General features: G+C 53.6%; 2 protein-coding genes and 1 long non-coding RNA gene across 6 annotated transcripts in view; 1 reads left to right on the top strand and 2 right to left on the bottom strand.

Moving 5' to 3' along the window:
- Positions 1–3712, bottom strand: part of TMEM132A (transmembrane protein 132A) — a 12688-nt gene extending 8976 nt beyond the window's left edge. For 2 of the 4 annotated variants that reach the window (XM_034932709.3, XM_034932710.3), the window contains exons 1-5: positions 3441–3700; positions 2097–2246; positions 1460–1602; positions 763–977; positions 322–540 (exon numbers count right to left, since the gene is read on the bottom strand). In XM_034932709.3, the coding sequence (XP_034788600.3) occupies positions 322–540; positions 763–977; positions 1460–1602; positions 2097–2185 (666 nt within the window). In that variant the 5' untranslated portion in view covers positions 2186–2246; positions 3441–3700. Of the gene's footprint in view, positions 1–321; positions 541–762; positions 978–1459; positions 1603–2096; positions 2247–3440 lie in introns of all 4 variants that reach the window. The other 2 variants (XM_034932711.4, XM_034932712.4) reach the window with 1 other exon arrangement.
- Positions 2676–14977, top strand: LOC117974929 (uncharacterized). The gene is made up of 3 exons (XR_004665102.3): positions 2676–2955; positions 9010–14255; positions 14673–14977. It is a non-coding gene; the product is annotated as an uncharacterized LOC117974929 (long non-coding RNA).
- Positions 4728–14253, bottom strand: TMEM109 (transmembrane protein 109). The gene is made up of 4 exons (XM_003826326.5): positions 13882–14253; positions 8239–8483; positions 7182–7284; positions 4728–6396 (listed from the first exon to the last, which is right to left on the bottom strand). The coding sequence occupies exons 2-4, from the start codon at positions 8473–8475 to the stop codon at positions 6005–6007; spliced, it is 732 nt and encodes a 243-aa protein (XP_003826374.1). The 5' UTR covers positions 8476–8483; positions 13882–14253; the 3' UTR covers positions 4728–6004.

The following is a 14977-nucleotide window of genomic DNA, read 5'->3' as shown; positions in this document are numbered from 1 at the left end:
CTATCCTTACATTCATCTCACTTGTTCCTTACTCCAACTCCAGATGGGGTAGGAATTCTTAACACCCCGTTCTTCAGATGAGGAAACTGAATCTCAGAGAGATTAAGTTACTTACTCAAAGTCACACACCAAGGACTGAACTCCCTCTGGGGCCCTAAATAACCTTTTCACAGCACTGAAAGCTAGTGGGGGCAGAAATGGAGTCGGGTGGTCCACAACCCCCGTGCTTCCCAGGAGTGGGGGTTTCCTCTCTGCCGCGGGCCCACCACCTGGCTGACGCAGCTGCAGCAGGACCAGCCTAGGTGGGGCCTGTCTACTCACCTGGAAGCGGCAGGCTTGGTGAGCAGTGCCTGCAGGGTGTGTGGCATGGAGCCGGGCACAGGGCAGGCTGCCAGACCCTGGTGGCCAATCCTGCCCTTTGAGGTGGAAGAGAACCCGGGCGTGGGGCTCTGCTGGAGTCACAGCCGCTTCCACTGAAACGGCCCGCACGTCCCATGGGACTGGCCGTTGGTGGGGCTCAGTGACTCGAGGGGGGACCACCTGGAGGGAGAATGAGAGGGCTTAACAAAAGAGGAGCTTGGGAGGGGAAGATCTAGGAAGATGGGATCCCAGCTTGGCAGAAGAGAACCTTTATGGGCCTCAGTTTCCCCCTCTGGAATATGGGGAGCACAGCCGGGGCTGGGGAAGGCTCCCAAGCCGTACCCAGCAGACCTCAGGCTCTGAGTCCTGTTAGCCTGAGAGTCCCCGGTGCCCCCTCCTTACCTGCTGAGTGGCAAAAGGTGGGTAGGAGGCCCGGAGAAGTGGCTGGGCCCTGGGCCAGGGCTGTAGGAGCAGAAAGGTCTCAGATCGGGAGCTCAGAGAGGAGTTGGCAGGTGGGTAGTGGCCCACCTGCTGCACACGGAAGTGCTCAGGGGCGTCTAGGAGCTCCAGGGCTGCCGGCAGGTAGACAGGGTCCAGGGGAGCCTGGCCACAGTCCACTGAAGAGGCATAAGAGGGAGAGATGATGACAGCTCCAGAGCTGGCAGGGGCTGACCCGGGTGCCATGCTGGGGCACAGTAGTTGTGGGCAAGGGAGGGAGAAAAGGGCTGTAAATGTCCCTTCCCCTCTCACCACCATTTCACAGATGAGGTCACTGAGGCTTAAAGAGCCTCACACAGGTAGTATGTAGCAAAGCCAGGATTCGAATCTGAGTCCAGGACTGGATGCTTCCCAGCTATTCCTTCTACTTTCCACAGACCTTGGCCTTCTTCTCGCCAACAGCCTTCTCAATGTCTCCTTTTCCCCAACTCCTGCCCTCCATCTACTCGCCTCTGATACCAAGGCACTTCTGGGGTGCAACCGTCAGCAGACTGGGCCAGTGTAGTAAAAGATGGTAATGAAGTGAGCTTTCTCTGCCCTGAATCCTTGGCCAGGCTCTGCTGGGCATCCACCCCTCCTCCCCCATCATTGCCATGGCAACCTGCACCGTCTTTCCAAGCTTGCTCCCTTCTTCCCTGAACCGACTGGTATCGAGTGCAAGTGTGGGATGGGCGGGCGCGGAAGGTGCTGAAGAGGTCTGTGAAGGCACTTGCTTGCCCTGGGGGTGGGGTGGGGACCAGGAGCCTGGGGAAGACAGTCAAAATAGTCAATCATCAGAAGGACAAAGGAGCACTAAGCCATATTGGTTTGCTCTAACTATGAGCACTAATAATAATAATTAGCATTTTGTGAATGCTATATGCAGGTGAGAATTTAAATACTCTATGTGTATGAACTCTTTGAGTCTTTGTAATAATTCTGTGAACCAGGTTCTATTATGATGAATCCCATTTTGTGGATGTAGAAAATGAGGCCTAGAGGTTAAGGTATTTGCCTGTGGTTCCACAGCTGGAGAGTGAAGGAGCTGGGGGTTGATCCCAGGTATTAGCCACTAGACCATCCGGCGTCTCCACCTGCCACTTCTCTCTCCACTCTCCACTGCCACGGTGCACCCTGCAGGCTTCATGCCCTGGAGCACACCTCCTCTCCTCTGCTCTGCCCGGTGGCACCTCCCTCCTCATTCAGGGCCATGAGTGAATACTGCCTCCTTCTGAAGGAAGCCCTCCTTGGTTACTCACCTTCCCACCAGTCTCCTGTCTTTTGCAACCCTGGGTGCCTCCTCTGAATTAGTAATCTTCCTATCAACAAGGGACCCTGTCTTGCTCATCCTGGAATTCCCCCAAACTAGGAAGCGCTCCCTAGAGAGGATTTCCTGGGATCCTGGAGACCTGAATTTAAATTGATGAAACTTGGGTCAGGCATTAACATTTTGAAGCCTGTTTCCTCACTTGTAAAAGGGGCAGGAGCATTAGGTGGCACTGTGGACAGGACAGGGCTGTGTAAACTGTGGAGTGCTGTCTGGAGGGAGCAGGCATTATTGCTGCTGCATAATGGATTTGACAAGGTTTTCCTCCTCTCTCTATTAGGACTCCCATGGCTTCCCTCGGGATGGGGAGCAGGTGGCTGAAAGCAACCCCACAGCTAGCTCCCTCTCAGCCCCCCAGCTGGACTGTGGGTGGGGGTGGGGGAATTGGTTTCAACCTCCTTCCTGGCCCTCCCCACCAAGGAGCATATGACTGAGAGGCTCTCCCTGCCCCCTGCCCCAAGCGTAACAAGTGACCACTGCTCTCTGGGGCAGCCACTGGCTTCAGGTTCGCCTCCTACTCCATTGCCTCCATAATTACAAGATGCTCTTAGCCTGACTCCCACGGACTCCCATCACCCAGCGCTCGGCTCTTTCGGTGGGGAGGGCAGAGAATGTTTCACTGTCCCTCTGTCTTCTGTGGCATCCTTTGCCTTGCAGCCACAGCCCTGCTAGCCCAGGCCAAGGGAGTCCGACCCCCACCCCGAAGCACAGGGAAGTTGCTGCCCGCAGTGACAGGAATCCTCTCAAAGGTTCTGGAAGGCAAGGATGCGGCCATCCCTGGAGACGCCAAGGTCAGGGAGCCCTGGGGGAAGGGGGAGGGAGGGCTTGCGTCTGTTGCAGGTCCCAGGCAAAGGGGCTGCTTTCCACTCCCGAGGGGGGTGGGTTGGTGGCGGCGGAAGGAGGCTAGGAGGGTGCAGCGCTACAGACCACAGTGAGGGAGTGGGGATGACGCTAGTGCGCCCGGGACCGGGGCCGCCGGGTTCGATGCCCGGGCTGAGGGGTCCCTCGCAGAAGGTGCGGGACGGGGAAGCCCCTGCGCCGGGCTGCCCCGGGTCAGGAAGGAGTTGCCGGGTCGTGCAAGGTGAAGGAAGCCTTAGGGGCGAGTGGCTGGGGGCAGGTTCCCGAGGGCAAGAACTCTCCGACCTTCAGGGCGCTGCGGGGCGACCCCGCTCAGGGTTCAGTCCGAGAACCCAAAGGTTGGTGGCTCCCGGGCATCACTCGCTCCCACTCGGCCGGGCCCGGTCGCCCCTCGCCCCGGCCCTCCCCTCCCGCTGACCTCTCACGACGTCCAGGGCGAGGGCCACCAGGAGGCAGAGCCAGGGGCCGTAGGGCCCCCGAGGGCCCGCTGCCGTGCGACCGGCCATCCGCGCGCACATCCTTCCCACAGAAGGCGGGGACGAGGCGGGCGGCTCAGGTGGCCCCAGTCCCGCACGGCATCTCCCGCACCCACTCCACGCCGGCCCCACCTGGCCCGCTGGGTCCCGGCCGCCGCCGCCGCCGCCGCCCGCCCCGCGGCTGCAATTCCCAGACAATGGAGCGGGAGCAGTGGGGTGGGAGGGAGCGAATCGCAGCACATGGGCTGCCCCCTCCGCCCCGCCGGGTCCTAGTGCCCTACGGATCCCCAACCCCTGCGCGCTCAGGCGACCGAGGTCGGGAAGAGGGCCACGTCTCTGGAAGCAACAGAGGACGGCCGCCTCTGCCAGGAGGGACTCGGTGAGTTCTGTGTGGCTCCCTCACGGAAGCTTCTGATCAGGGAAGAAAAAGCCACTTTCTCTGCCTCACCCACCCCCACAAGCAGCTCACTTGTGAAGGCATCTGACACCTGAATCAGAACCAGAATTCAGGGACACATGGGACGGGAGCTGCAGGGACAGGAAAGGAGGGAGGGGGTCAAACGGGGCCAGATGCCAACCACCTGAGCCTGCCCTGACAGAGATAGGCCACCGCCGTGGAGGAAGGGCTCTAGGTGCAGGCAGCTCTAGTCTCTTGACCAGCTCCACCTGGGGAGCGTCCTGCAGAGCTTAGGAGGGTTGAGGGTTGCCCAACATTCCCGAGGGAAGGCCAGCCTCAAGGGTCCTGACCCAGTGTTGCCTACCAGGCAGTTTGGGGAGAGGCCCAGAGCAGGGGCCCCAGCTGCACACTCTCATGCCCTGGGCAGCTTACAAAGAAAAAATTATGTCTGAGGCCCTCCGCAAAATTGGTCCAGCCTGTGCGCCGACTGGAAACCTTGGCACAGGAAAGTCCTCAGGTGGGTGGTGAAAGGGAGGGCAGGCAAGTCTTCTCCAGGCTGCCCACCCACCTCAGCACACTGCAGGGAAGGGGTGACCCCTCTGCCCAGCAAGCACACGCATTTCCAGCAGTGCCGGTCGTTCCTACGTTTTGTAATGGGGGCACGCTTTCCTAATTCCTTGTGCTCCTGGAGGGAAGGGTACCTGGTACCAGCCTGCCTTTTCAGCTCTCCCCTCTGCCAGCTTCACACTGCCCCCACAGGGAGAAATTGGGAGGCGGAGCTGCACTACAGAAATGGGTTTAGCAGTAGAGGAGACATGGAAGCAATCCAGACTTGGAGTAAATACATTTTATTCAGAACAAGATAATAAAATAGCGTGCACTTTATTTAAAACCAACCAAGCACTGATAAAAAATATATATCACTGCAGCTGTGATTCCACATCAAACCTGAACAGTAAGAATTGGGCATTTATTCTTCACATCATGTGCCAAGCCTGGCAGAGAAGGACATCCACCTCCACTACAGCCTCAAAGGAAAAGTGGCCCTAACCACCAAGACAGGGTACCCTGGTGGAGAGGGGCAGCTGGCAGCTCACCCTGCTCTCTGCAGACCACGTGAAGGGAAAGGAGCTGCCTGTGTTCCTCCCGGGCTGCCGGGGTGGGCGCTGGTCAGCAACTCCTTCTTGGTTTCAGGTTGTGGAGCGATGGGGAGAGAAGTGCATGCAGTTGTGCAGACAAGGAGGCAGGTCCTCCCTCCTCTTTCAGGGTCTCTGAAACCCCCACAGGGCATATAATGCCCAGCAAGGTCCCACTTGCAGGCACATGCCTACAAAGCAGCAGCCATCTTTTGCTTTGGCTGATGGGGAATCAAGATTCTGAGAGTGACTGCTCTTTTCTTGCCACAAAGCAGCCACAGAGCACTTTCCTACATACAGTATGGCAGCAGGCAAGCAGAAGGCCCTGCTGGCTCGGATTAAGGCACTTGAAAGAGACACAAGGTACATCCTCCTCCCCTGCAGCCCCCACAGGCCTCAGGGGACCCTGTTTCCCCACCCTTTATCCTCAGGTCCCCTTACCCCTGCCCCTCCCTACTGCTGGGCAATGAGGAGGACAGGAGCGTGCCTTAAAGGACCATGGTTTGGTGGGAGTACAGGGTAGGAGGATGAGGAAAACAAGAAGGGAGCTGGAGATTTGGCCAAGGAGCAACTTCAGAAGGACAGGAGAGCACGAGCATTAGGAGGAAGCCAAGGCAGCAGCAGAGGGAAGCCAGTTAAGTCATGAGAGACCAACGGCAGTGATGTTTGCTGGCACAGATGCAGAAGCCAGAGGGAGGCCCCTCCAACCTTCCCTGGTGAGGCAGGCTGGGAGCAGAGAAAGGGTTAAGAGAGCCAACCCCAGACAGAGAACCTCAGAAGACAGGGCCGCAAGGACAGGCAGGAGGAATGGTCTTTCTCTGTTTCTCTTGGCTAGTGGGGCTGCGGCAAGGATCAATGTTCTGAAGGTTCAGAGACAGGGCAAGAAAAGGGCAGGGGGCTGGCAGGAGGGCTGCATGGCCCCGAAGCAGCTCAGCTCTTTGGTATGACACTGGCGGTGTGTGGGGCATCCGGCTCACTCCTCCTCCACACTGCGGGCCCCCTTGGCCGCTCGCCTCTGGCGCCAGCGCAGCTCCTCCACCTGGCGTTCCAGCCCTCGCACCTTGGCCTCGAGTTGGGCCCCAGAGGCTCGGGAGCCAGTGAGCCGGCTCAGCAGGGCGTAGAGGATCAGCAAGCCCAGGAGTAGCAGGGCCCGGGTGGAAGGGTCGGGCACCGACCTCATCAGGGCCACGAAGCCGGCCAGGAAGATGACAAGCTTCAGGCCCCACAGGATCCGCCCCAGCAAGGCCAAGACCAAGCCGAGGAGCAGAGACAGCAGCCAGTAGACGACCAGGGCCCCTGCTCCCCACAGCAGGAAGGTCTGGACCTGGCCAGGGCTGAGCTTCAGGCCCTGGGCGAGGTAATCACCTGGAAGCCAAGAGAGTCACAGAGTCAGCCAACCTGGAGAAGTGGTGAGGGGAGAGCGGGGCAAGAGCTAAAAGGGTGGGAGGTGCTAGGCACATTGCAAAGGAATAAGCTGTTCTCGCAGACTCAGAGTGATATGGGTTGGAATCTCAGCTCTGTTTCTTGCTGGCTGTGAGGCCTGGAGTAGATTACTTGCTTCTGTTGAGCTGCAGTTTCATTTACTAAATGGGAACAATTCTACTGCCTCCCTGTACTGTGGCTGGCAATTAAATGAGATACTACAGCTCAGCACGATGCCTGATAGGAAGTGAACAACTGGCACGTGGTGGCGGAAGTTCTTTTTTAGGGGGTCTGTGTGGGACAGGGTTTTGCTCCATCGCCGAGGCTGGAGTGCAGTGGCGTGATCCCGGCTCACTGCAACCTCTACCTCCTGGGCTCAAGCGATCCTCCCACCTCAGCTCCCAAGTAGCTGGGACAACAGACACACGCCACCATGCTTCGCTAATTTTTTATAGAGACGAGGTCTCATTATATTGCCCAGGCTGGTCTCAAACTTCTGGCCTCAAGTGACCCTCCTGCCTTGACCTCCCAAAGTGCTGGGATTACAGGCGGGAGCCACCACACCTGGCCATGGTAGTTCTTGGCTTGCTCTTTGGCCATGTCTCTGCAGAATCCTGGGAAGGGTTAAGCAGCTTGGGGAAAAGGCTAGACCCTGACAAAGATGAACTCCCACAAGTAGGAAAGTACAGGCAAAGCTCTGGCTGACTACCCAGCGCTCGAACACTCACCAGCTAGTCCCAAGGCATTCAGCAGCTGTGCGGCGATCCCAGACAGAGCAAAGAAGGCCACAGAAATGGCTGATGAGATGGCCCACAACACTTGGGACGAAGACTGTGGAAAGAGCACGGAGCGAGATGAGTTCATAATGAACAACGGTCCTCGCCTTCACGCCTGATCACCACTGTCCAGGCAAGAACTGCAGGAATGTCTCAGACCTGTTTCTCACCCAGTGGTGACAGGCCTGGGTCAGAGGGTAGGGGCCTTGGGCCTGGCTGAGGGGTCCCTTCCACATCCACCTTCTAGTCTACAGGGATGGCCAACAGGCTGTCTCTCCTTCCTGAACTGGAAACTAGGGCATCTGGGACATAATTTAACTGCTTTGCTGGGATACTTTGGAGGGAGTAGTAGGTGTACTTGTGTGTGAATGACGGAGACAATCAAATACTTTTAGTAGTCACCCTATAAAACTGGAGGCCTGCTAGCTGTCCAGGGAGTCATGAAGGTGCGTGGAGAACATCTGTAAAGGGATAGGATGTTCCAGTGAAAAAGGAGTCTATCAACTATACTATATTATGGATTTAATAAATGATTGTCTCAGCCCTTCAGTCCAGCCTATCAAAAGTATGTGATACCATGCTTGGGATGCCACCAGGTAAAAAAGATAACCCTGCCTTAGGCTCCCAATAAGCTCAACCCACTTCTGCAGGTGAAGGAATGGATTCAGGACTTGATATTTTGCCATTTCGAGATTCTAGGTCAGATTTAGACCAAAGTGAGACTCTACAGTCACCCAGTAACATGGGCTTATAAAGATGGCTCATTTCCCAGCCTTTCTGGCAAGGAAAGGGCAGGAGCCAGGAAAGGATAGGGGTGGAGCTAAAAGGCCCTAGGACAGGAATCAAATAACGAGGAATTCAAAGACAAGTGCTGTGTGGCTTCTTTTTGTGGAATTTGGGGCTCTCTGCACCAGAGAGGATGTGGAACTAAGATGAGGTGGCCATTACCAACCTTTCTTCTTTTATTTTTCCTTAATGTGTGTAGTCACACAGGGACTACCTTCCTTACCTCTGACACCAGGTGCATGGTCTCTGGCCCAATCCAGGCATCCAGTGTCCCTCGCACAGATCGACCTATCTGGGTCAAGACATCAACTGGGGCTTCTCTCTTCTGTTGGCCTGGTGGTGCAAAGTCTCGATGGGACTGGGCCAATGCTGAGTGGAGGAGGATAAGGGCCACTAGGACCATCAGGATGGCTTTGAACACATGCTTTCCCCATGGTGAACTGATGCTGGAGGCTGCCATGACTGGGTCTGCCAGGAGAGAAGCACAGTGTGAGCTGAGTGCCATGGTAGACACACTCACCCTCTCAGCTCTGATTATCCCAACATCCTTCTCCACCCCTACCCCAAGCAAGCACCAAACTAACCCTGGAAAGAAAGTGCTGTTAGCTGGGAGAGGAAGGACTGGGACTTCCAACTGAAGCTGGGCACAACCATCTGACTCACAGGTTCCTCTTTCACATTCTTTACCACTTGCATATTAATTAACCAGCAAGTATTATTCAACACTTTAGAGTTGGCGAGAAGATCTCTCTAAGGTTTGTGCCAGTTCTAAAAATCTGAAGGCCTGTCCCTGTATCTTAGGTGCTATAGGCATAAAAGTATTATAAGACTCTATAAGTCCCAAGGAGCTTATAATCTACTTAAGATACAGCTGGTATAAAAAACAACTTAAAAATAGCACACAAGTAGGATTACTGCCATATAATGGTATAAAGAAAGTGCTCAGTTATGTGCTCAAACAAGAATAACTGCACATATGTCACCTTCTCTGCAGGACCATCATGTGAGGTGGCTTTTATCCTCCTTGCCCCTACTGGTACAGACGAGAAGAAACTGCGACTCAGAAGTTAAGCATTTTCCCATGGTCACTGGGCTACACAGAAAGGCCAGGATTTGAACCCAAGCTTCTGCTTCCACCCATCTTCATTAGGAGTCAAGTTATACTGTGGGTCTCAACCATGGCTGCTCACTGGAATCACCTGGAAGCTTCCCAAGTACTGATGTCTGTGTCCCCAGCCCAGAGGTTCTGATATCATTGTCTGGGTGTGGCCTAGCCTTGGATCTGCAAAAGCTCCCTAGGCAGTTCCACTGCATGAAGTTGAGAACCACTGATACAGAGTGACCTCACCTCCCTACCCCTAATGGAGGTGCTATGGTTTGAAGAGCAAAACTCATGTTGAAATTTAACTGTTCTTGCACCTCCTGCAGAGCCTGGGAGCTCCCAGTCCAGCCAAGGATGTTGGATCTCATGGTCCTAAGTACTTCTTTGACACCCCATTCCCCTCAGCAAAATAGTTTGACCCCTTCTCCACCAAAAAAAAAAAAAAAGAAAGAAATTTAATTGCCATGATGATGGTATTAAAAGGTGGGACCTTTAAGAGGTGATTAGGTTATGAGGGTTCAGCCCTCATGAATGGATTAATGCCGTTATCTTGGGAGTGGATTAGTTATCCCAGGAATGCAGCTCCTGATAAAAAGGATGACTTTGGCCTGATTTCCTGTCTCTGTCTCATGTGCTGGGTTCTGCCTTCTGCCATAGGATGACCCTTGCCAGATGCCAGCGCCATGCCCTTAGACTTCCCAGCCTCTGGAAATGTGACCCTAATGAATTTCTGTTCATTATAAACTACGCAGGCAGTGGTATTCTGTTATAGCAAGCAGAAAATGGACGAGGACAGTGAGCAAGGGTATAATGAACAACCTTTAAAGAAATACTATTAATAAAAAGCTAACATTCAGCTAGGTCTTGCCATGCACCACCTCGCTCATTTAACTGTCACAACAGCCCATCGGGTAGGTGTTGCTATTATCCCCCATTTTACTGAAGTAATTGAGGCAGGTTAAGTATTAACTGGGGAAATCAGCATTTGAATGCAGGTACTTCTGACATTGGACCCCTCACACACAACAACTCTGCTGTACTGTCTCCAACTAAGTCTCAGAAGTGATTTAGAAAGTCATACAGGCCAGGCACAGTGGCTCATTCCTGTAATCCCAACACTTTGGGAGGCCGAGGTGGGAGGATTGCTTGAGCCCAGGAGTTTGGGAGCAGCCTGGGCAACATAGGAGACCCTGTCTCTACAAAATAAATATAAATAAATAAATTAGTCAGGTGTGGTGGTGCGTGCCTGTACTCCCAGCTATTTGGGAGGCTGAGGGGGGAGGATCACTTGAGCCCAGGAGGTCACGGCTGCAGTGAGCTATGATCATGCCACTGTATCCTATCCTGGGCAAGAGAGCAAGACGCTTAAAAAAAAAAGTCACACAACAGATTATTCATGAGTTAAAATAAACTTGGCATCTACCAATCATCTCAGTGAATTACTGGTGAAAATTACCTAACAACTTTGTGCTTTGTGCTCTGGTCTTGTAACACAATGCCACAGACAAGTTAAGACCCAACAAGTGCCAACTCATTGAAGCAGGTAAGGATCAGCCAAGAAAAAGTACACAAGTTCAACTTCTACTTGCCACTGTGCTTGAGAAATGTCAGACAGCGCCAGCAAATTCCCTGTTCCCCTCCAGGTTCAGAAATGAACCTGTAGCTCCAGGAGTTTTCATGATTCAGACCTGATGATCAGAGGCTAAGCCATGCCCCTGAGGTAGGAGCAGTCAGGTTTTTGAACTTTTTGCAGTTACACAGGCACTCAGGGAGTTGACAATAAATCCAGAGCCATGAGGGATGGAGAAGGAAGAGAATGATGTCCTAGTCTTGCTTAGAGGGAAGGAGGAGAGTCTAGGAAAGGGTTCTAAAAATACTACATTTAGGGTACTTTTTGGTCCAGAAACAGCTGCTCTAAGCCCTTCCAGAAGCCTGGAGGGTCAAGCAAGGCTGAAAAACATGCAATTCATGTAGAAGGCCCTCAGGCTGGGAAAGCCTTCTACTGTCTTTGGCACAAATCAAGAACCAGATGGTTCCTGCCTGCCAGTGGTCACAGATGAGGAAAGCACAGGTGAGTTCCTGAGCTATCTGGGTCATAACCATGTTGGGGACTTAAAAGAGCAGCGTTGCTATCTTGGGTTGGATCCTTTATCCAAGGACCTCCACCAGGAGGGATCAAATATCGTTTCCTCAGCCCTAGGAGGTCAGGGTGCCATAAGCTGCTCCTCCCACAGCAGCCTGCCTTGTTCTGTGCCAGCCCCAACTCTCCAGTGGCTGTCTGCCCCAGTTAAGGGGAGTTAGGAGACCTTGAAATAAGCCCTCTGCAGTGAGGCTGGCATCGTCATGCAGACTGATGTTCTGAAGTGCACCAGATACCAAACCTAACAGGATTGTGTAGTGTATCCTTTAGAGATAATGAGTGCAGAGATTGGCTGGCTGGTCTGCTTTTTCAAATTGTTTTCTTTAATAGGATTCCTTCTCATTTTTTTCCAGGTGAATCTCAGGCAGTATGGACTCACTGCTATTAGGCCTCCTCACTTTGGCCTAATCAAATAGTTTTACTAAAGGCATGGAAACAGTCTCAGCCTCTGAGAGGAGGAAGCATGTCTTAAAACTTCTTCACCTTCTGCAATGCCTGGCCTCAGACAAATAATAGGCACTCAATTAACAACTCATAATAATACAAATGTTATACATATCTATACATATACATATGTTATAATAATTTTTGTGTGGTGCTTTATAATTCACAGAGTGCTTATTGTTTCATCACTTCATTTAACTCTAACAACAATCTTTTAAGGTATTATTACCCTCTTCATCTTACTCAGAAAAGTATGGCTTAGAGAGGGTGAGTGACTTATCCAAGATCACACAGCAGAGCTGGGACTTGACTCCAGTACCCAGGATCTCAATCTTGCCTTTTTGCTTGTCCCATACCCGCATGCTGCCTTGATAGTGGACATAGTCCCTGCCCTCATGGAGCTGAAGTTCACCAACAAGCTCAAAGTGGAAGGACATCCAGACTCCTCCGAGGGAACACATACCAGGAGACCATCTGCCTTCTGGGCTTACAGGCCATGGTTTTGTACCAAGAGGTATGAGAGGACAGCAAAAGGTGGGAGACAAAAGCTGCCACTTCTGTTCGGCAGCTGCAATATTGCTCAGGTGGGTCTGGAGAGCCCAGCCTGGCTGGGGAAACAGCTTTACTTATTGTGTTAGTGAGAAGGCGCCACTGCTTATGTTTAGCTGTGGTTTGCTACAAGGGTAGGATGGGGCATTTCGCGCCCCCCCCCTTCCCAATCAAGGCTCCTTCCTCCTCTTCTCTTTCCTTTTGTTAGTTTCATTTCATGCTATGAATCGCCAGGTGGCAGGAGGGGCGGCAAAAAGTGCCCTCTACCGGCTCTGACTGTCCCGCCGCTGCTTATAGCTGCCCCTAAGGAGCGGCGGTTCTCAACTTTGGCTGCCCATCGGAACTGCCTGTGCAGCCTGTTAAACAAGGACGTCTGCCCCACCCAGGGCTACTCACTCAGACTCTTCCAGAGAGGGACTCAGCCCTTTGTTTTGCAAAACTCCCCAGGAATTTCGGATGCATAGCCAGCAGCTCAGGGAAAAGTCTAAGCAAAGCTTCAAAAGTGCAGCAGTGTACAAAGGACCCCTGACTTCCGTCCCAGGCTCAAGTGTGCCACGGACTAGAAGCTACTACCTTACGCCTGTTACTTAACCTGCCTGAGTTGCAGTCTCCACAAACGTAAAAGGGAGTGAAGCCAGGTGAAGAGTTGCTGTAAGGAGTTAAGATATTTCTGCAGCAAGCGCTTTGTAAACTAAACATCTATAGAAATGTTGCAGCACACACATTACCACTGACTATATATCGTAGCATAATTTAGCAGTTTATCAACCTGCCTTCCCCAGTAGACCGAGCGACTCCCGGTTAGACTTGACATGTTGGAATCCCCAGCGCCTAGTAGGAAAGATGACTAATAAATGTTTATTAAATGAATATTAGCAACCTGCCAAGAAACCGTGAGGGTCGAACGAGAAAGCCATGGAGAGGTGAGGAGGGAGGTTATTTTAATAGTAGATCCAAATATACAGCAGCCACACGAGAAGCACAGCTGAGTCTAAAGGAAGGTCCTAAACACTGCAGAGAATGAAGTCAGCGCCCTGGCAGGTTGGGGGCAGCTCCCACTAAACCCCTGACAGCTGCTGCCCAGCAACTGTTTGGGGGCAGGGCGACGGCAAAGGGGCAGCTTCCCTGCCGCTCCGCGCCCTAACCAGGGCGCAGCCTCCCGGAGACAGGGTGTCAGTGGCATGTGCTATTTCGAACGGCGCGTCCCCTGCCAAGCGCTGAGGGGTAGCGTCGCTGGCAAGGAACGTGGCGCGACCCATGAGTTTGGGGCCCCCCGAAGGGCTCGAGCCGAGGCTGCAGGAGGCTGGGCCGTGGGCCGGGGTTCGGGGGCTCGGGCTTGGCGCTGGCCTGGTCCCCATGCCCGGGAGCCGCTCCACCTCTGCCGGACCTCGGAACCTCGCCGCAACCCTCTTCTCCCCGGAAACGTGCGCCTCCCGGGTTGCCTGGAAACGACGCCCCCGGTTGCATAGCAACGAGGATCCGGGTCCCCGGTTTGTTTCGCCCGCTGGGCGCGCGGACCCCTCCCCACTCGGACTCCCCAGGCCTCGCGGCTCCGCCTGGTACCGCCTGCAGCGGCTGCTGTCTCCCCTTCCCGTGCGCTGCCCCGCATTCCGACCTCGGCCCGCACTCACCTTTCTCAGGCCACTGCTATCCTTCACGTGCGACTTCGCTGAAACGCGCCACCAAACCCGCGCCTCAACTCGGGGCGTTGGTTTACCTTCTCCGCATGCGCAAGGCGGGATGAGCTCGGAGACTAGCCGGCCTTCCTCACAATCGAAGCCTGTGCCGGGAGCGCATGCGCCCCGCTTTATCTATTGCGTTTCTTTTTACCCCCACAAGCATTCCCACCGAGAGAAGAATGGGATCGGAAGTTCCAGCAGGGAACGGAAGTCTCTGGCTGGAAAGGGGAAATAAGTGACTATATCTGGGCTGTAGAGTGGGTAAACTGGATCTTTGAAATCGGAGTGGAAGCTAATCCTCCTCTTGCCACCACTCGGCATTTTGGGTAATGTAGTTCTCGAGCTACAAATGTTCCCTGGGGCATTGTGGGCAATGTAGTTCTAACCGAGCCGCTAACGAGCACCTAGTCTTCCCATACACTTTTCGCGCTAAAAAGGCACTAAAGAGAAAGGTATTAAAGGAGCAATTAAAAGCACACTGCTCTAGGAAAACGAATGCGCTCCCCCAGAGAGAAAATTCATACCTGAATACTGTAGACGGCTCCCAAATGTTAGCTCAGAATTTTGGAGAAAGAGAGGAACCAACTCCCACTCTCCTTTTTCTGCCACAAAGGCAGTGCATAGGGACAGGAGGCAGATAAATGCTAGGTAGAAAAGAGCGGGTCCCTGGTGAAACCCCACCCTCAAGCCAAAAAGCCTGAAACCATGGCCCAAAGTGAGAACTTCTATCCATGTTTTTCCAGTTCAATGTTGCCTTTTCCTAAGCCACCCATGGCTCTGCCCTGCCTCATCCTGTGCCTAGAAAGACCCCAGACTCATCTGGCAGAGAGGAGAAGCAGCTGGATGAGGGGACGACCATGGCTGGATGTCAGAGAGAAGCAGCTTGTCTTCAGAGGGACAGCTTAAGGCGTAACTTCTGAGACGAATCTGGCTGGAGATAGCTGGACTTCAAGGGAAGACTACATACCGGCCTGTCCCATCCCCCTCTTTTCAGCTCACCTTCCCTCTGGAATCCACTTTGATCAGCAATAAAATCCCAGGCATTTGT

This window comes from Pan paniscus, chromosome 9 (assembly GCF_029289425.2).
Source record: "Pan paniscus chromosome 9, NHGRI_mPanPan1-v2.0_pri, whole genome shotgun sequence".
NCBI lineage: Eukaryota > Metazoa > Chordata > Mammalia > Primates > Hominidae > Pan > Pan paniscus.
This window is presented reverse-complemented; position numbering and strand designations above follow the sequence as displayed.

Bases quoted from the DNA above. Each gene is read 5' to 3' on its own strand.
- TMEM109 (XM_003826326.5), bottom strand. From the start codon at position 8,475: ATGGCAGCCTCCAGCATCAGTTCACCATGGGGAAAGCATGTGTTCAAA. The intron at 7,285-8,238 runs GTAAGGAAGGTA...CTCTTTCCACAG, and splicing joins CCATGCACCTGGTGTCAGAG to TCTTCGTCCCAAGTGTTGTG. The intron at 6,397-7,181 runs GTGAGTGTTCGA...CTTGGCTTCCAG, and splicing joins GAATGCCTTGGGACTAGCTG to GTGATTACCTCGCCCAGGGC.